This window comes from Balaenoptera physalus, assembly GCF_965194825.1.
Source record: "Balaenoptera physalus genome assembly, chromosome: 12".
In the NCBI taxonomy this organism is placed as follows: Eukaryota; Metazoa; Chordata; class Mammalia; order Artiodactyla; family Balaenopteridae; genus Balaenoptera; species Balaenoptera physalus.
In genome coordinates, this window is record NC_138897.1 from 18,225,381 (window position 1) to 18,246,136 (window position 20,756).

Consider the following 20,756-nt stretch of genomic DNA (forward strand, 5'->3'; position numbering starts at 1 on the left):
GCAAGCAGGGGCTACTCTTTGTTGTGGTGTGCGGGCTTCTTACTATGGTGGCTTGTCTTGTTGTGGAGCCAGGCTCTAGGCGCGGGGGCTTCAGTAGTTGTGGCACACGGGCTCAGTAGTTGTGGCTCATGGGCTCTAGAGTGCAGGCTCAGTAGTTGTAGCGCATGGGCTTAGTTGCTCCGTGGCATGTGGGATCTTCCTGGACCAGGGCTTGAACCCGTGTCCCCTGCATAGGCAGGCGGATTCTTAACCACTGCGCCACCAGGGAAGTCCAAGCATACACACATTTTAAATTTTGATTACCTTCAATTCCCCGTAAAAGAGTGACCCCACTTGATACTATCAAATTTTCTACTTTTTTCGCCAATACAAGGAAAAATTGCTATCACATTTTTGTTTTAATTTGCATGAAATAACTTTTTAGATTGGTTCATTTGATTGCACTCTGCAGGATATGCATGCAGATTTTTTATATTAATGAAAACAAAATTTATTTAAAATCTAATCAACACACTGCATCCCTTTATTCATCGTGCATACTAGACGAGGAGAGGGACTCCTCAATACCCATGATGTGCTCCCAATAACCCATGGACAAGATTTGAGCCCTAAACACAGGCAAAGCTGTTCTGCAGGAAAGAACGGTAGGCCTTCTGTAGTGGAGCAACGTGCAGTTTGACAACGAGAATGTACCAATGACAACACCCTTGTCCCCTGTTGGCCAGGATGGGATGGGAGAGAGCTCTTCTGAGGGCCCCCATGTGAGGAGCCACGCCTAAAAGGTTCAGGAGTCGGTTCTCAGAGCACCGCTCAACAGCCCTCAGGGATGTCAGAGCTGCAATCAAGGGGGGCGCTTTGTAGAGGAGGAAACACCTTGCAGACATGTTTGTACACCTCCCCCGACAGAACTCCGGGTCTCCATGTTGCTAATATGTTTGAACGATTCAGAGACACGAAAGTGGCTTTGGTGAAGGCATCAGCTCAAGGGGAGCTGTGTTAGTTTTGGGGGGTGTGAGCAGTGGAGGGTGGGGGAATATTTTCTAGAAGTGCTTCATTCCAGTGATGGGCACTAGTTCAAAAGACAAAATGTAAAGAGACCTCATTCTGGGATGGTGATGGACACTGGCAAATTCCACTTAAGAGTCACAACTTCCCACTCAGCATCTTGCACATTGTAAATCATCAATAGATGTCGCCTGAACAACACCACTAAGTATTTAATTGGTGAACTACTTTCCTTCTGAAAAAACTTGCTATAGGCATGCTGTAGCTGGGGTGTTAGAAGGAGAACTGGAAGCAGAGTTTCTGCAAGGAAAAATACCGTGCCTGTTGAGGGTGTATTGTATGATGGTTGAGAGACACGTCTCTTACCACCTGACTCTTCCACCTACTAATTGTGTGACCTTGAGCAAATTAGGTAACTTAGCTATGCCTCGGCTTCCTCATCCATAAAATGGGAACAATAATAGCACCTGATATAATTGTCATGACGACTAAATGAGTTAATACATGTAAAGTTCTTAGAACCATTCCTGGCACATAATAAGTACTTACTATAGTAAGTACACACTTTAGTAGCTACAATAATTATCATCATCGTCACCATTTGCATCTCTGAATATATACCACAGAAAGGATATAAAAGGTGTAGTTGTTTTGCTATCTTCCTAGGGCAAGTAAGTGCTAATAACATGCTAATAAACAAGGGGAATGAGTTCCCCCAAATATTTTAAACTTGCTTATTTCTTAAACACTTGTGATTTGCAGATATAACCTGATAATAACAAATTATCTCATTTTCAGCTTAAAGTTGCTAATACAAATGATATAGACTTTGGTTTGAAACTCTTCTCTGTATCATTTCCAACAGTGTGAAAATTTAATATTCTTTCTGTTATACAGTGAAATGGAATACTTCCAGAAGCTTTAGAGATTTGTTTTTTCATCAAGAACTTTACTATTGAAAGACAGTCGTCTGTTGGGGAGTTTTTAGGAGTAGGGATATGGACTAAAATGGTTTTAGAAGGAGTTCTACTCATGCGAGTATAGGAGTAACATCTATATTTATTATAAAAGGTATCCTATAAAATAGTAACTAATTTAGGAATTTTACTGGAAGTTAGGATAGACGCTGGTTTACATCCCATTATTGTTATCACCATCCAAGATAAGCACAAACCAAAGATTTGGAGGAGTTTTTTTAAAAACATGAGCTCATGCACTGTTCTAAGTAGACAGTGTTCATTTTCTTACTGGATTTTAAGTGCCCATTTAGAATGAACAGAGCTGATTCAGCTTTTCACTTGAAAAGCAGAATCAATCAGTCTGTCTACATAATACCAAAGTTTAAGGAAAGGTAAACTATGTCTGAAAATACAGACTTTCAACTCTTTGTCTGGATTTTTTTCCCCCATTCAGTCCAAAACTTTAAATACTTATTTTACTTGGAATTTTTTGTATCTTATCTATGTTATAGCTTTAATGTTTTCCCAATGATTTTTTAAATTTGAATTATTCTAATATAGTACATCCAATTTTAAAGGAATACACACTGTAAAAAAGAAACAGACACTATAGAAAAATAAACAGTTAAGAAAGGAAAGTTATCCTTTACGACAAACCCCCTCCACCACCCCAGTTAACCATGAGAAACACTTTGGGGTGTGTCTTTCCAGATTTTTTCCCCTCTTCATATGTATACCTGCATGTACATGCCTGAATATCAATCCTTACATACAGTTTTCTGCTTCAAAAATGATTTTATTTTATATACTTTTCTGAAACTTTGCTAGTTTCTCTTTAAATTTATCTTATACTGGCATCTTTCCACATCAGTAGAAATGGATTGCCCTCAATCTTTTTAACGGCTGTATGGTATGCCACTGTGCCAGTATCTTTCAGTGGAAGAACTGTTGGTAAGCAATAATTACATCTAGAGGATGCTGGTGAATAAAAGTGTTTTAACATAAAGTACATTTTCTATGAAAATCATATTAAAAGGCCAATTGAGAGATAATCAGTTAACTCTAGGAAAACCATATAAAATACTTTAAATTTCAATGTCTATACTACAAAGACTTAGGTGATTTATCCATTTACAGTAAATTAGAGAAATTTACATCCTGAGTTCTTTAAAGTTAGTTTCCTCCTTACTCCTACTCCTGTCTTTTTAATACCTGCTAAGAAGCCCAAGTAGCTGAGACATTAAATACATTGCTCGGGTCTATGATTGAGAATTTCTTCATTCTTGGCAGTGAAATATGCAATGGAAAGGAATACACACTATAATTTTTGCAAAGTGATCATTGATTCATTGGTCAGAGATTTATAATCGCATTTAATATGGTATTTCATTCAGTGACAGCCAATTTTGCATATGGAAATAGCTGAGGGTTTGCAGTCAGAGGATTTCTCTGACTGATAAACAACCACTCATCTTTTTTTTTTTCTCTTTTTCTTTTTTATCATTTTTAAAACATTTTTATTGGAGTAGAGTTGATTTACAATGTGGTGTTAGTTTCTGCTGTACAGCAAAGTGAACCAGTTACACGTATACATATATCCCTTCTTTTTTAGATTATTTTCCCATATGGGTCATTACAGCTAAAACATCACCAGTCCTCCTTTTAACTCCTGTGCACACCTGCCAGGTCCCTCCTTTGTGTTCCTCCCATCACAGCACCTGGGAATCTTCTCTGTGTCCTGGATACCCTTCTATCATAGTGTTGTGATGTTTCTCTGATTTACCACTCTGTCTCTGCCAAGCCAACTTTAAGGCCTTTGAGGGCGGGGATAGTCCCCAACTGACCGGATGAAGCTGAGCAGCCCACACTGGCCCAACCTAGCACAGTGCACAGAGGTAGAAATAAGTTTGGCCTTATTCAAGGAATAGAAAAAAGACTGATGTGCCCTGAGCATAGTGAATTGAGATTGGGACTTGAAGAATGCCTGACACATTTAATAGGATATCATCTGTAACGTAAGCCCAATGATACACAGTTTTGCTGCCAGGTATTATGTATCACGGTACTGTGGGTAACACCAAACATCTAGGATTCTTTAAGGAGGCCCCCTTCTGGGGCCAGCAGCATTGCCCTTTGAGGAGAGCCAGGAATCCCCAGAAAAGTGAAGAGTCCTTTAAAGTAAGTAGAATAAATTTCAGGATTTGTATTGAGCCTCAGAAAAACTAATCCCAGATCTTCCTGTCTACCCTACCTTCTCCTCAAGTACTGGATCCTAGGAAAGGTTATGACTTCGGGATATAGAGGATGCAGAAAACAGAAGAGTTTTCAGAAAGAAGTAAGTTTCATATTTCAGTGCAACCAAAGGTTCCACTAAATCAGAGGTTCTCCACCAAGTGTGGTCTGCGGATGCCTTGGGGGTCTTATGCTCCTATTGGGAAGTGTGTGAGATCAAAACTATTTTTGTAAAACTCCTGAGATGTCATATGATCTTTTCATTGTGTTGAACTGGCACTGATGGTATACAGTGATGGGTAAAACTGCTGGTACTTCTGTATGAATCAAGGCAGTGGCACCAAAGTGTACTAGGCGTCATTATATTCTTCACTGCCGTGCACTGGTAGTAAATAAAACAACAAAGTGTTTTCACTTAAGAATATCCTTGATGAAGCAGTAAAAATTATTAATTTTATTTAAATTTTGACCCTTGAGTACATGTTGCTTTATTATTCAGTGTGACAGAATGGGAAGTATACATAAAGCACTTCTAACGTCAACTGAAATATCATTGGTGTCTCAGGGGAAAACGCTTGGAAGACTGAGGTGAAAGCTTAACTAGTTGTTTTTTCACTTTCACTGAAAGTATAACCAAAAGAGAAACTATGATGATTTGGACTTGGGTATTTGGCAGACATTTTCTTGAAAATGAACTGCTTTGTTCCCGTCCAGGAAAGCAACTGACAGAACTTGTTGCCAATGATAAAATTCAAGCTTTCAAGTAGAAATTTTGGAAAATAGAATCTGGCTTCCCAATACTCACTGACATTTTTTTTATGAGATCAGCAGCGATATTAGCAAATAAGAGGTTCTGATATTGTGGATTGCAATGTGACAGTATATGGAGAATTTACATATAATTCAATAAGCAAGATTTTCCAAAGACAAGTGCATAATGTTATAAAATCATGCATGGGTGAAAGACACACTCAAAAAACCACTCAAAGACCCACCCAATGGATGGAATGTAACAGTATGAAAAGTTCATTAAAATTACAGATTCCACATTGCAGCTAACCTTTAAAAAACGACTACATGTTGAGTTTTGGTGAACTACCAAAGAAGATGCAAAATTATTTTAAAAGGCTATTGAAATATGACTCCCTTTTTCAACTATATATCTATGCAAGGCCAGATTTTCACCATAAACTTCAACTAAAACACATATGGCAACAGATTAAAGACATGTGCAGATATAAAAATCCATCTGTCTTCTATTAAGCCAGACATTAAAGAAATCTGCAAAAATGTTAAGCAATGCTACATTTCTCAGTAGTTTTTTTGTTTTGGCAAGTAGTTATTTTTCATAAAAATAAGTTTTTATATCAACATGAATTGAATTTTTTATTATTAAATAAGTCAATAAATAATTTCTAAAAATCTCAGTTTTAATTTCTAATATATTAAAAATCTATAGATACAACTTTTATAAACAAAAATTCTTCAGGGTCTTCAATTTTTAAGGGGTTCTGAGACCAAAAGTTTGAGAACCACTACACTCAAGATTGAAAAACATTTGGTAATCAAAAAGTTGTTTGTAGGGACCTCCCTGGGGGTGCAGTTGTCAAGAATCCACCTGCCAATGCAGGGGACACAGGTTCGATCCCTCATCCAGGAAGATCCCACATGCCGCGGAGCAACAAAGCCCATGTGCCACAACTACTGAACCTGTGCTCTAGAGCCCGCAAGCCACAACTACTGAGCCCACATGCCACAACTACTGAAGCCTGTGCTCCTAGAGACCGTGCTCCGCAACAAGAGAAGCCACCACAATGAGAAGCCTGCACGTCGCAATGAAGAGGAGCCCCTGCTTGCAGCAACGAAGACCCAATGCAGCAAAAAAAAAAAAAGTTGTTTGTAACCAGGGGGAGAGAGAGAGATAAGCAAAACAGTAGGGGCAAAGACCAGAAGACAGTAGATCAAAGGGGCAGGAGAGGTGACAAAACGGACAGAGCGCAGGCTCTTCTTCCTGGGGAAGGAGAGATGAGAGGCTGGACAGTGGAGAGAGGAGACACAGAGTGAAGGAAGGGTTTCAAATGAGAGATAATAGCACATGTTTCCAGACAGAGGAAGAGAAGTTGAGAATAAAAGTGAGAGAAGAGGGGACCTCCCTGGTGGTCCAGTGGTTAAAACTTTGCCTTCCAATGCAGGGGGTGTGGGTTTGATCTATGGTCAGGGAGCTAAGATCTCACATGCCTCACGGCCAAAAAACCAAAACATAAAACAGAAGCAATATTGTAACAAATTCAATGAAGACTTTAAGAGAAAATGGTCCACATCAAAAAAAGTCTTTAAAAAAAAAACTGAGAGAAGGATTATCTAAGGAGCAAGGTCCAAGAGGAGTTGAGAGAGGATGGGAAAGGAAGGATGAAGTAAGGAAGAGGCCTGGGCCTGGAACTCAACAACAGCCATCTCATCCTCTGCTGAGATGGAGCAACTGTGTCACGCGGGTGCCTGTGCAGCAGGTGCACACCCCGCCCTGCAGAATACAGAGCAGGTGTGAGATCCGTTCAGTCAAGCTGGGCTTCACTTTCATCTGATCGCCAGCACAAGAATGCTCGTAAGTTTGTCCGTTTGTCAAATGAAGGCTAGAGGTGGGTAATTTATAACGTGAGGTCCTTTGCAGATTCCAAATTCTACAACTTGTAATTCTATAAAAATAATGCATCAAGGTCACCGCTTAAGTGAAATAACTGGTACCATTTATTATGACGAAATTAAGGACTAAACACATGAAGCAGCATAGCTGGTATCATTATTCAACCACGGTTATTGAGTGCCTATATTGAGTGTTCAGATTTTCTAAGCTAAAAACTGGGACAGAGCTCAACAAAGGATTTCTTCTGAATCTATGAATTTATTTGACAAGTCTTTAATAGGCATAAAATCAAATCACTCAGTTATATATCAAATAAATTGCCTCCACTTAAAGGAATAAAAATGCATGATAAAAGGATCTATGTGAGAATTCTGGGGTATATGGCTTTTGGCCAGATGAAGCCCTCTACCACTTGCTATGGGGAACAATAAAAGAAATGGATGCAAAAACCCCTTTCTTCAAGCTACTCATAATGTGCATAATTGAGGAGGTGTAAGTGACTAAAAATCACATGTAGAGGCGTATCTAATCTTTGCTATGAAAAAATCCTAAAACCTCTTACTCTCCAAATATAATCATATTTTCCCATCAACTTACAATTTTATTAAAAAAATCTCTAATCCTTTATTTGTTATGTATTATCTCACTACTAGCCCTCAAGAACATAATAAAATTGCCTTAAATTTAAAAATTATATTTTAATTTCATTATATTTCCAGAGGTACTTTATCTTCCTTTCTAACTGAGCTTTGATAGTCAGTAGTTTATGAGAGCTTAAATTTTTCTATTCTGAGATTAGTAAAGAATATTTTTTGTACAGCAGAAATTAACACAACATTGTAAATCAACTATACTTCAATTTTAGAAGAACACTTTTGCAAAAGGAATAACAAACCCTTAAAGTATTCATTTCAGAACAAGTATATATCATACTTGTGTGTGTGCTATACTGCTTTTCTCTTAGTTTAGTAACACCTGTGCATTTCTACACTTTTATATTTTGTGCTACTGCATCAAATATAGTAGTGTAAAATGAGACAGTGTTTATATGGTGACCAAAAGAGAAATAATTAATCAAACTGAGTCAAGCATGGCATGCTCCATACTGATTGGTCTGTATATGAGGGTCTTCACAAGAATATTCAAGTTCAGTAACACAGCAACTGATAACTAAATTTTAACAATGAATTCTGAGGAAACTCCAGTGATGTTTACCCTTCCAAACCTCGAAAAAAGTTAGTTCTACTTTCTTAGTGTCTAGGATATTTTTAACTGAGGATGCTGTATTATTTATAGTCTCGGCAATTAAACGTAAATGACTCAGAACCCTCTGTACTTCTGCCTCTAACAATAATCATCTAGAGAGCTGGATGATGCCTTTTGGAAGATCACCTAGGACAGCGGTCCCCAACCTTTTTAGTACCAGGGACCAGTTTCTTGGAAGACAATTTTTCTATGGACCGGGGGCGGGGGTGGGGGGTGGGGAAGGATGGTTTTGGGATGATTCAAGCACATTGATTTATTTTTTTTAACATCTTTATTGGAGTATAATTGCTTTACAATGTTGTGTTAATTTCTGCTGTATAACAAAGTGAATCAGCTATACGTATACATATAACCCCATATCCCCTCCCTCTTGCGTCTCCCTCCCACCCTCCCTATCCCACCGCTCTAGGAGGTCAAAAAGCACGGAGCTGATCTCCTTGTGCTATGAAGCGCATTGATTTATTATGGTCTCTGTGCAGTCAAACCTCTCTGCTAATGATAATCTGTATTTGCAGCCGCTCCCCGGTGCTAGCATCACTGCCTCAGCTCCACCTCAGATCATGAGGCATTAGATTCTCATAAGGAGTGCGCAACCTAGATCCCAGATATGTGCAGTTCACAGTAGGGTTCGCGCTCCTATGAGAATCTAATGGAGCCGCTGATCTAACAGGAGGCAGAGTTCAGGCAGTAATGCGAGCAATAGGGAGATTGCTTCATCTGTATTTACATCTGGCTGTAAATACAGATAAAGCTTCACTTGCTCACCTGCTGCTCACCTCTTGCTGTGCGGCCCAGTTCCTAACAGGTCACAGACCGGTACTGGTCCATGGCCCGGGGGTTGGGGACCCCTGATCTAGGAGACTGACAAAGGCAAAGCAAAGTGCAATGAGATGGGAGGGAATCTAGAGGAATTCATTTCTTAAATGTTACCTTATTGTACTTCTTAGTCTGCTTATTCATAAACATAAAATTAATTCAATGTTGCAACAATCGTGTTGCTAATATATCTGTGTTCTAGAAAGAATGCATTTTAATTCCTATATAATAAAATAGCTTTATTTGTTACAGTGATGCCAAATCTGGTGATAGAACTATTTTGAATAACTATGTTTTGAAGGATATGTATGCTATAGTCTCTCACAAGCAATGAAATCTAAGTAATTTTCTTGTATTTTTAATGGATACCACTGTATTTTTAACAATATCCCTGAAACTAAAATGTAAATATTAGGAAATATTTAAATCTGACTATAAAGTTTACACAGCAGTTAAAATTGTAATTTTTAAAATATGGAACCATAAATGGCTCAAAATTGCCAAAGCAATCCTGAGGAAAAAGAACAAAGCTGGAGGTATAACACTTCCAGACTTCACATTATACTACAGAGCTACAGTAATCAAAACAGCATGGTATTGGCCCAAAAACAGACACATAGATCAATGAAACAGAATAGAGAACCCAGAAATAAATCCACACACCTAGGGTCAATTAATCTATGACAAAGGAGGCAAGAATATACTATGGGAAAAGAAAGTCTCTTCAACAAGTGGTACTGGGAAAGCTGGACTGCTACATGTAAATCAAAGGAATCAAAACACTTCCTCACACCATATACAAAAATAAACTCAAAATGGTTTAAAGACCTAAATATAGACATGACACTATTAAACTCCTAGAAGGAAACATAGGTAAAACATTCTTTGACATAAAATGTAGCGATATTTTCTTAGTCACCCAAGGCAAATGAAATAAAAGCAAAAATAAATAAATGGAACACACTCAAACTTTAAAGCTTTTGCACTGCAAAGGAAGCTATTAACAAAACAAAAAGACAACTTATGGAATGGGACAAAATATTTGCAAATGATGTGACTGAAAAGGAGTCAATATCTGAAATATACAACTCAATATCAAAAAAACAAACAACCCAATTAAAAAATGGACAGAAGACCTACATAGCATTTTTCCAAAGAAGACATACAGATGGCCAACAATACAAATCAAAACCACAATAAGGTATAACCTCACACTGGTCAGAATGGCTATCATCAAAAAGTCTACAAATAATAAATGCTGGAGAGAGTGTGGAGAAAAGGGAACTCTCCTACACTGTTGGTGGGAATGTAATTGGTGCCGCCACTATGGAAAACAGTATGGAGGTTCTTTAAAAAACTAAAAATAGAGCTACCATATGATCCAGCAATTCTACTCCTGGGCATAAATCCAGAAAAAAACAAAAACTTTAATTTGAAAAGATACATGCACCCCAATGTTCACAGCAGCACTATTTACAATAGCCAAGACATGGAAACAACCCAAGTGTCCATCAACAGACAATTGGCTTAAGAAGATGTGATATATATATATATATTACTTAGCCATAAAAAAGAATGAAATATTGCTACTTGCAGCAACATGGATGGACCTAAAGAATATTATACTTAGTGAAGTAAGTCAAACAGAGAAAGACAAATATCACTTACATGTGTAATATTAAAAATAGTACAAATGAATTTGTATATGAAACAGAAACAGACTCACAGACATGAAAACAAATTTATGTTTACCAAAGGGGAGAGGGAGGGAAGGAGGGACAAATTAGGAATATGGGATTAACAGATACAAACTAATATACATAAAGGAGATAAGCAACAAGGATTTACTGTATAGCGCTGGGAACTATGTTCAATATCTTATAATAACCTATAATAGAATATAATCTGAAAAAAAAACTGAGTCACTTTGTTGTACACCTGAAATTAACACAATATTGTAAATCAACTACACTTCAATTTAAAAAATTATGTTATTTTTGTATCTTTTACTAAATAAAATATAGACAAATATCCACAGATACATAAACTACTCCAGGAAGATCTAGGATATTTCAATTAATACAAAGAAGACGTTTTTTAATTTTTAGAAAATAATCATAGTATTATATGTAAAATGATTATCTTTGTTTCCATGCCTCTGAAATAAAATTATAAATGTGTTATATTTCACATACACATACATATGTACATAAATACATATATATACACATATTACAGAAAGGACTTAGGGAAGCTTATAGAACATAATTCAGTAAAAAGATAGAAAAGGAAGATAAGCTTGAGGTGTGATGATGAGATAAAGAGAATAGGAGATGTAAGCCATAACTACTAAAGTCAGGCGGGGAATTTGGTTTTGAGCTGCCCAATGACCAAAGCAAAATGTTTACATTAACTCTGGTTAAGTATAGCTAAAAACAAAAAACATATACTCGTTCTTTAGGACAAAACGAACAAAAAATGCCTGTCATCTGGATTTGAAAGAAATGTTTTTATTGAGTCCTTACAGAAGGGACCCTGAACAATGGACATCAGTATGACCCTTACAGTAACTGCACTGTCAACCTTCTTAAGACACTCACATGGCAGGTTCCTCCGTGCAAGCTGCAGGCAGAACACTGACAAGGAACCTGGGGAAGGAAACGCTGCAGGAGGTCAGACAATGTGGTCCAAACAGGCAGCTCTCTGATGGTTTAGCTTAATCTAGGGATATAAACTAGAATATGGAGAGGGATAAATGGACCCTGTGTTTTTTAAACTATAAACTAACTTCTAATTGTTCTGGGTTTTTTCAATGGAGTTTTAGATAAAAGTCAATTAATGAACAGTTTGAAGTTAAGTCTCTGGCAGGCATTCTGTGCTACTGTCTAAGGACAAGTCTTTAAAAATTAACGGTGCATCACTGGAATGCACGAGCTGAAGGGTTGTCTTTAGATGTTTCCTTGGAAATTCTGAGTTTACTCAATATGTAAACAGAAAGGCATTCTAGGATACAGGCTCTGACATAACAGAACATGGTCACAGAGGACAATGACTCAGGTTTTGTTTTCTTGATTTCGGGTTATTAGAGCACTTGTTTTCGAACTTTAGTGTGCATGAGAATCACCAGGCTTCATGATAGTCTGATGCAGTGGCTCTCAGAGGGAGCCTAGAAATCAGGTAATTCTCTTGAAGATAGTCCAGGAACTACACTTAGAGATCATTATTCCCCAGAGGGCCTAACAGAGAGTGAGCACTTAATACCTGTGTTTAGTGCCCTTAGTTCTCTCAACTAACAGGCACTGAATGTATTTTAATATTGACTTGTGTGAGCTCTTTCCCAAGACATTCTTGAGAGTCGCAAAATCTCTAAAACAACTGAGTCTATAAACTGCATACGGCCGTCCTTCAGTATCTGCGGATGTTCAAACCCTTACATAAAAGGCCTTATGACAGTTGGCTGTCCGTTTCCACAGGTCCCACATCGGCAGATTCAACCACCCGCTCTGCAGATGGAAATTCTTCTGAGGACTCTCAATTCCACGTTGATCTCAGTCCTACAAACAGGTATGTTCCTCTTGAACAACTGCTCTATTTCTATCATCTGAACATTGTGACTTAGGTATTGATGGTCTGCCCCTCTTTGCACACTGGATGCTAAGAAGTTTAGATACAAACATATGGCTCAAGTCTGGCAAATTATGCATTTCTGCGGTGCTATAACCTCATATTTTAATATCAACAAGTGAGTTTCGGGTCAGTAAGAAGACAGAATTATATCAAATTTTACTGCCATGTGTTCTAATCCATTTCTGTTTGCAAGCAGAAGATATTACAAGAAGCTTTATCAACTGATGGAAAAATATATGAACAAACTTAGAAAAATCAAACTTTCTGTATCAATCTTTCTTTCTTTCATTGTATTTACAATTTGTAGCTTAAACTTAAATATGTTTTGAGTAAATATGTCAGAGGACAAAGAGATTTATTTAACAACATACTTCAGTGGATGGATTCACCACTCATTAAATTGTATATTAAGTCATATAATCATTAATAAACCTGAATAAATGAATGAATAAACAAACAAACCTGAATAAACTGACTATTGGTATGTAGCAACATACAATACAGAGGTCAGCCTAAGCTTAAAGCCAAGACTTTCATGACACCAATAAAATGGAAATTTTAAATACAATCTGAAAAATAACTGCCAAGTTACTAACAGTAAAGAAAATCTTAGAGAAATTACCACGTTCAAGTTTTAAAATTCTGAACCCAGATGCGTATCAGAATCACAAGCCTACTTGTCAAGGTTAAAAAACAAAACAAATCTAAAAAACAAGAAAACCAATCTTAGGACCATTCCACATTTGACGATGCTACTTCATCTTGCTACTCAGAAAATAGTGAAATTTATGTATAACCCAAATGAGAGTACTTTTGATTTTTAAATATTCAATGACTTCAGGATACTAGAATAGCTCTTAATTGAATTAATACAACTTTAGATGTGAAGGGCATCTTTATAACATTGACTAAAATTTATTTAATATTTGGGAAGTAAACCAATTTTTTTACTTATATGAAAATGATAATAATGCCATCCTGTAGTTTTTATGCATATAAGATTCTTTAAAATAAATATTAACTAATTTCTTACATACATTTTGGGTTTTCACATTATTGTTCAGATGGAGAGACCCCCCCCCCAAAGTAAACTAATATTCTCTGACTACCTATATCACAAGTATTCTGCTAGGTGCTTTGACAAATATCATCTCATTAAAAAAAAAATACTAAATGAAGTTTTATAGTTTTTTATGACCTACCAACCATAAGAACTGAATACTGGTATGTAGCAACAATATAGAGGTTAGCCTAAGCTAAAACCCATAGCATCTTTAAGAAAGGGTAAAGGAAAGAAGAAAACAAACAAACAAACAAAAAGTATACAACCTTATATAAAGATTTTAAAAACAAATTTCACCTGACTGGACCACAGATATTCACATCACTGACTTTGACTATTTAGTGAAAGGCATTTATTTATAAGTAGAGGGCAAATAAGTGCTGTAAGGCATGTACAATGTTACGAACATGGCAGGTTTTCAATAAAATAATTTTTACTTCTGTTGATATGTTAATATGTTTCTTGTTGTTCATTTATCAATCTAGTACAAATCAGCCTAAATAAGTAGCATGGCATCGACCTGTAAAAGTTTGGAGGGCCCATCTAAGCTTAGTGCTCTCTGAAGTCCTCCATGATTTATTATCTGTTCCAACTAACATTTAGTACAAGCTATTATACAGCCTTATATTGTTATTCATCTTTCTACGTCTATGCACTGACTTTTTATGGCTTATATCTTCACAGCTCTAATAATATTGAATACAATTTAATAAGAAGTAGTTAACTACCTCAATTTATAACTATTTGTTATAAATCCTATGTTTCATGAGATTATATTTTATCAACTATGTTCTGGAAAGAGAATTACACGTGTTTGCTTAAACTCTGCTGACTCGCCATTGCTTGCAGAATAATAACCAAATTCCTGTGTATGGAACTCAAAGCCCTATCCTGTGGCACTATGCTAGACTTCCATCCTACCTACATTCCAGCCACTACCACAGAGCATTTGCCAAACTTACTGTATACTTTTGTACCTCCAAACATTGGTCAGTATGATTCTTTCTGCAATTCCAGATGGCACACACTTACTTATTCTGCAAAGCCCACCACATCAGCTCTTCGGTGAAGTTTTCCCAGAACCCACCACCACTCCTACCACCAACCCCCAAACCCCTGCGGAGGGCAAATCCTTCCCTCCGTTTGGTAGCCACTTTTATTAAAGTACTTTTCTCCTTTAGTAAAAGGAAATTATTATTATTAGTCTGCCTTCTCCTTTGTGAAACTTTCCAAGACTCCATTATTATTATTATTATTATTCCTCTTCTGTGAACTCTCTAAGCCTCCCATATCCAGAGTTAAGCACTGCATTTATTGCCCAACCCTGTCCCTCGTACGTAATTCTCTCCCAGCACATAACACAGCACCCTGGCGTTACTTAGCTTTATAATTACCTGCCCTACACAGATGTAGAGAACAAACGTATGGACACCAAGGGGGGAAAACCGCGGGGGGGTGGGGATGGTGGTGTGCTGAACTGGGCGACTGGGATTGACATGTATACACTGATGTGTATAAAATTGATGACTAATAAGAACCTGCAGTATAAACAAACAAACAAACAAAACAAAACAAAAAATAATTACCTGCCCTATTAGACACTGTGCTCCTTGAGGACATCATCTCATTCATCATTGCATCCCCAGAGCCTAGTCAGCACTTGATACACAGTAGATGTTCAATAAATGTTATTAAATTAATAAACAAAATACAATTGCTTTCTCTCAAATCAGAAAAAAACTGGTACCGAGCATTCCGTTTAGACACCTGCCTCCTTAGCATTCAAGCAGAAACCTTGCTCTCCAGTGATTAAACAAGAGCAAACCAAAGTGGATGTGCAGAAAGTAAGGTGACTGAAGGAACTGGGGAGAAGTCAGGCTTCCAGCAAGGGCAAAGGTAGGCCCTTTACATGTTGAACAATTCCCTCACGTTAGCTCCAGGAGGGTTATTTACACAGCAGTGACTGCTGTAAGCAATGCTTTGCTAACCTTCAGTAAGATAATCCCTAATGAAACTGATTCCTCACCTCCATTAAGTGACAGATAAATGTCCATTTTTGCATAGACATTTCCTTAGAGAATAATCAACTGGGAATATAACAACTACATGTATTTTTAACATCAGTTAATTACACAAAAACATTTAATATATATAATTTTTAATAAAAAGAACACAAACAAGAATTAATGTGGCATGATGTTAAAAAATTACCGTATCCTAACATGCTTACTCTATATCACAAGAAAATATCTGTACACATGTATACTACAGCATAATCTTTTTCTATGTGTTCTTGATTTAACTTCTGGATGGCATAAATCAGAAGCAGCAAAATGAAGAGACTAGGATGTAAAATCTACTGTAAATATGACGAAAGATTTGGGAAGACGCAGAGTACAATTAATTCAGCAAATATTTTTGAAATGCCAGGAAATACAAAAGGCATAAAGATGCATAGTGTAATGCCACTGCTTTCAGGAAACTTAGAGTCTGAAATAAAGCCTTCCACTACAATATACTCACAGAACCGAGCAAACATAAGTAAGGATATCACTGAGCTTGTCTTAAAAAGAAAAATGTTATGTAACTATGACTAACTGGTTGCTCTGTTTTCTACAAAAACAATTATCTTCAACAGACTTTAACACTCTTTCTACCGAACACATGGAGGTAAAAAAAATTTTAGGGACCTCCCTGGTGGCGCAGTGTTAAGAATCCACCTGCCAATGCAGGGGACACGGGTTTGAGCCCTGGTACGGGAAGATCCCAAATGCTGCGGAGCAACTAAGCCCGTGCGCCACAACCACTGAGCCTGTGCTCTAGAGCCGGCGAGCTACAACTACTGAGCCCGCGTGCCACAACTACTGAAGCCTGGGTGCCTAGAACCTGTGCTCCACAGCAAGAGAAGCCACCGCAACGAGATGCCCGCACACTGCAACGAGAAGCCTGCGCACCGCAACGAAGAGCAGCCCCTGCTCGCCGCAACTAGAGAAAGCCCACGTGCCAGCAACGAGGACCCGACACAGCCAAAAATAAATAAATAAATAAATTTATTAAAAAAAAAATTTTTTTTAAACAAAATGTATCTCAAGCTATAAACATTCTGAGAGCCAAAAACTACTTCAGAGATTAAAAATAAACATAAGGTGACTACATTTCGACATTTTAAAAATCTTCACTTCATAACAATTAAATGCTATACATATACAAATTATTAGAGTTATACTTCACATATACAACATTGTTTATAAAAGTTTTAACTGTTCTTGACTTCTTTGAACTGCTCTTGGCCTGTTTTCTCAGAGGGAAAACACCTGTATTTAGGACAATATGCAAATGCTGGCCTTTATATCAAAAATAAAATTTACCAGCAAAAAGTTGGCATAAATGTTTCTATTGGCTGAAAAGTATATCTTCCTCCTCTAAGTTATAGCTTCCTAACTCTCCTTTTTGTAATGTAAAAGCTAATTTGAGTAATGGATATAAGAATACAGACACATTTAATAGATGCTATCTCGTACTCATTTTTTCTAGGTTTTGAGAAAACCTCTTCACAACACAATTTCAAATAGTGGTTCTATTATAGTTGTGTTTTTGACTAAATATAAGGTGCTTAAATTGTTTTAGAAAGTAAGCAGATATTAATTAATAATTGGAATTCTAATTGGGCACAACTACTAACTCATCCTGCTCAAAAAATTGTTTTAAATTATTTGTTACTAAAAATTATTTATTTTGCATGCAGTTGAAGGCTTCTTTACCTGCAGATGGCTGGGAAACATTCCTGAAGACCTTTCTTTTTAACTAAAGATCCTTCAAGGCAGTACATAATGATGTCCATAACCTTTACAGAAAAGACACAAATCTAAAATTAGTTTCAAATACTTCATTTTCCATAATTTAAATTATTAACTTAGGTCTCATTTGCATTAAAATTCTACATAGTTTGATTTTGATATTTACTTTAAAACTGCAGTATATTTACTAAAATTACAGTGTACTTACTTTATACTATAGGCCATCCTTTCTCTTACCTGTGAAAACCATTTTTTAAAGACAGCACACAGTAAAATAAAGAAACCAGATTTGTTTACTTGATAGGCAATTCCTATTTATGTACAGGATAGGTAGCTTATATTCAAGCACACTCTATGTTCTGTTTTACTTATAGTGAAAGATACGGAAGAGACTATAACCTTTAAAAACTACTCTAATACAGCCCATTCCATGTGAATGGTAAATGGACACAGCAATCATTTTGATTTTTGAGGAAATTTAAATAAAGTCTCCAGAAATGATACAAAAAGTTCATTCATTTTAGTCATCTCTTTCTTTCTTTTAGAGGTGCTGGAAATAAAGATGCTAATTTATATTACTACACTAGAATATTTAATTTAGCTGTAGATGTACTGATATAATTGAAAACAGAATATTCTTACCTCCACGAGAAGATCCACGACATCCGTGGGCATCTTTTCAATAAGAATTTCAATGACTCTCAGAATCTCCCCTTTAGCTCGGGCAAGAGTTGTGGTGTGCATATTCTGCTGGGATTGGGTATTTGCTGCAAGAGCAGTATGTCTGTGCACCTAAAAAAATATTTCCATGCTGTAGATATGGTCGATACTTGATAGACTTTTACATTTCTAGCCACTGGTTTTTCACTTACAACAGAAAAAAAAAAATCAACAAAAACAAATGTCTTGGGGTGGGTCAGGAAACACTTTTAATTACAAAGAAAGTACTTAGTACAATAAACACTCAGTATGTATTCCCTAATAGAATTCTAGTTCTTGGGCATTATATGAGACTTTAATACAATATCACCATGACATTTTTAAAAAGGGACAAACGGAAGGTTTGTGAATCTTGCATATTCGGCATTGAGGTGGGTAGCAGTTAGGAAACACCAGCGTGTATAAGACATGATTCTTGTTCTCAAGTAATAATGGTAAATGATGCTTACATAGCACTTACTGTGTCCCAGGCGCCATTCTAGGTACTTTATAATCAAGTTGGGAAATTTTTAAAAAACATACCTCCAAAAATAATGAACACTGTGTAAACACAGTTGATGACCCTTGAACAATGCTGGGAGTTAGGGGCGCCAACCCTCTACGGAGTTGAAAATCCGTGTACAACTTACAGTCGGCCCTCTGTGCCCAAGGATTCAACCATCCACAAGAATGTTCAGTCCTGTAGTATTTACTACTGAAAAAAATTCGCATATAAGTGGACCTGCGCAGTTCAAACCCATGTTGTTCAAGGGTCAACTGTAATGTAAGTTCAGTGTGATTTTTCTTCCTTGTACAAATTGTAAGTCTTAACAGTTCAGAGGAGAAACGCATTAACAGGCCCTGGGCCAGCCATGCAGGAGTGGGCATGGGGATGGGGTTAGGGACAGCTGTCATGGTGAGAAATACTGCAGTATTTTACTCTAAACCTCTAAGTGAAGTGGAAAACTTGTTTTTAAAAGGTAATAAATGTGGACTATTACATTAAAATATTAGTTAGAACACTAAGAATGTGGGAATCATTGGCAATTAGTTAGACCATTAACATTAAAATATTTAAAAATTACCTTTCTAGTCAAATGCTGGAGTAGAACAAACCCCAAGCATGGCTATTCTAAGAGTTCATTTAAAAATACTCATATGTAAATGGTGAAAATTAAGTTCAAAAACACAGTTAATATAAAATACTTGTTTACTCTCTTTAAAGAGGCAATTTAATGCCTGGCCTTTATAAGACCTGTATCTGTATCAGACTGATGTAAGGCTTATTCAGTATATTCAATATTAGTATCTCTGCATATTCCACTGATATGAAAAACTGGTAAAAAAAAAAAAATCCCACGTCTAATAAATCTGTTCATTTATACATACATACACTTTATAAAAATATATACTATCTATAAAATATAGACATATAACATACATGTGTATATTTTAAACACAGTGGACTCTTACAGAACCACTATGCACTATTAGAAAAACAAAGCCCGTTAGTCTGCATATCTATTTTAGGTGTGAATTCAAAGTCCCACTGCCTCATATAAACCCATACAGTCTGCTATTAGGTCCTTCTTTCCTCCCTTCTAGCTACATTCATGTCACAAATATTTGCTGCATGCCTATTAAGGATGGCTCTGGGGGAGACATAGGCCCAGTAGGTTGTAGGTTATCAGGGCAGACTCCGAGGTATTTATTTAGTATTTTAAAAATTCATCTTAGCTACAGGAAAAACAACTCAGGTAGAGCCCATACCCCACGGACACCGAGTCTGCACATTATTCATGCTAAAATGGAACAAACCTTTAAAGAAAATTTAGGACTTTATCTTCCTTGCCTTTTCTCCTACTACTAAGACCTATAGGAAAGACCTTATAATTGGTTCATTGTTCTTTACTAGTTTTTCAGTTAGATGTGGGCAATTAGAGCACTAAGAATGCGGGAATCAATTGGCATTCAAGTCTTTATCTGTGACATGTAATAGGAAAAACAATTAGCAAGTTTATGACTTACATTTTTGTTTACAGTTGGAGAGCCAGTGTTAAATAAGTTTTGTTTTGATTATAGGTAGATACTTACACTTGTAAAATGTGGATACCTTTAATATATTTTAATTTGAACAAGCCTGCTGTATTTCAGATTGAGAAATTACTGTAAATACAAATATTTACAAGTGAATTAACGTTGAGAACAGAAATGACTACAAAAGCACAAGTAATGAATGCACCTCCGTGGAATTCAGTGTGCATGCACACAGGTACATATGTATTCATCCCAGCCCTAAATTATTAACTTGCATTGTTCTAGAACAAACTGTAAGGATTATCGATAGATACGGACCCTCGGCTCACGCTATGAGATAATTCCTCTAAATGAGAAGACGGAGCACACCGAGAAGTTCCTCTCACCTCTTTGGCTATAGTCGTGATGAAGGCGGGTGGTCTGGCCGTGGCAATGAGAGATAGGGCATGCCGCGAGGAGCGGGCAGAGTCAGCTGCAGGGCTCAGAGGCAGCCCCATTGTGATGCTAAACAGGGATCAGAAAAAAGGGAAGAAAGAAAAGAAGCATTAGAAATATAGACTGAAAAGATTAGACACAGCTTATAATGTCAGTTCAAGGTCAATGGGAGCACTCAA

General features: G+C 36.8%; 1 protein-coding gene across 6 annotated transcripts in view; it reads right to left on the bottom strand.

The window, feature by feature from the left end:
• WDR7 (WD repeat domain 7) overlaps positions 1-20,756 on the bottom strand; it is a 366,979-nt gene that overhangs the window by 79,550 nt on the left and 266,673 nt on the right. For all 6 annotated transcript variants that reach the window (XM_082416400.1, XM_082416401.1, XM_082416402.1 and 3 more), the window contains 3 exons: positions 20,529-20,646; positions 18,049-18,198; positions 17,371-17,453 (listed from right to left, as the gene is read on the bottom strand). In XM_082416400.1, the coding sequence (XP_082272526.1) occupies positions 17,371-17,453; positions 18,049-18,198; positions 20,529-20,646 (351 nt within the window). The remainder of the gene's footprint in view (positions 1-17,370; positions 17,454-18,048; positions 18,199-20,528; positions 20,647-20,756) is intronic.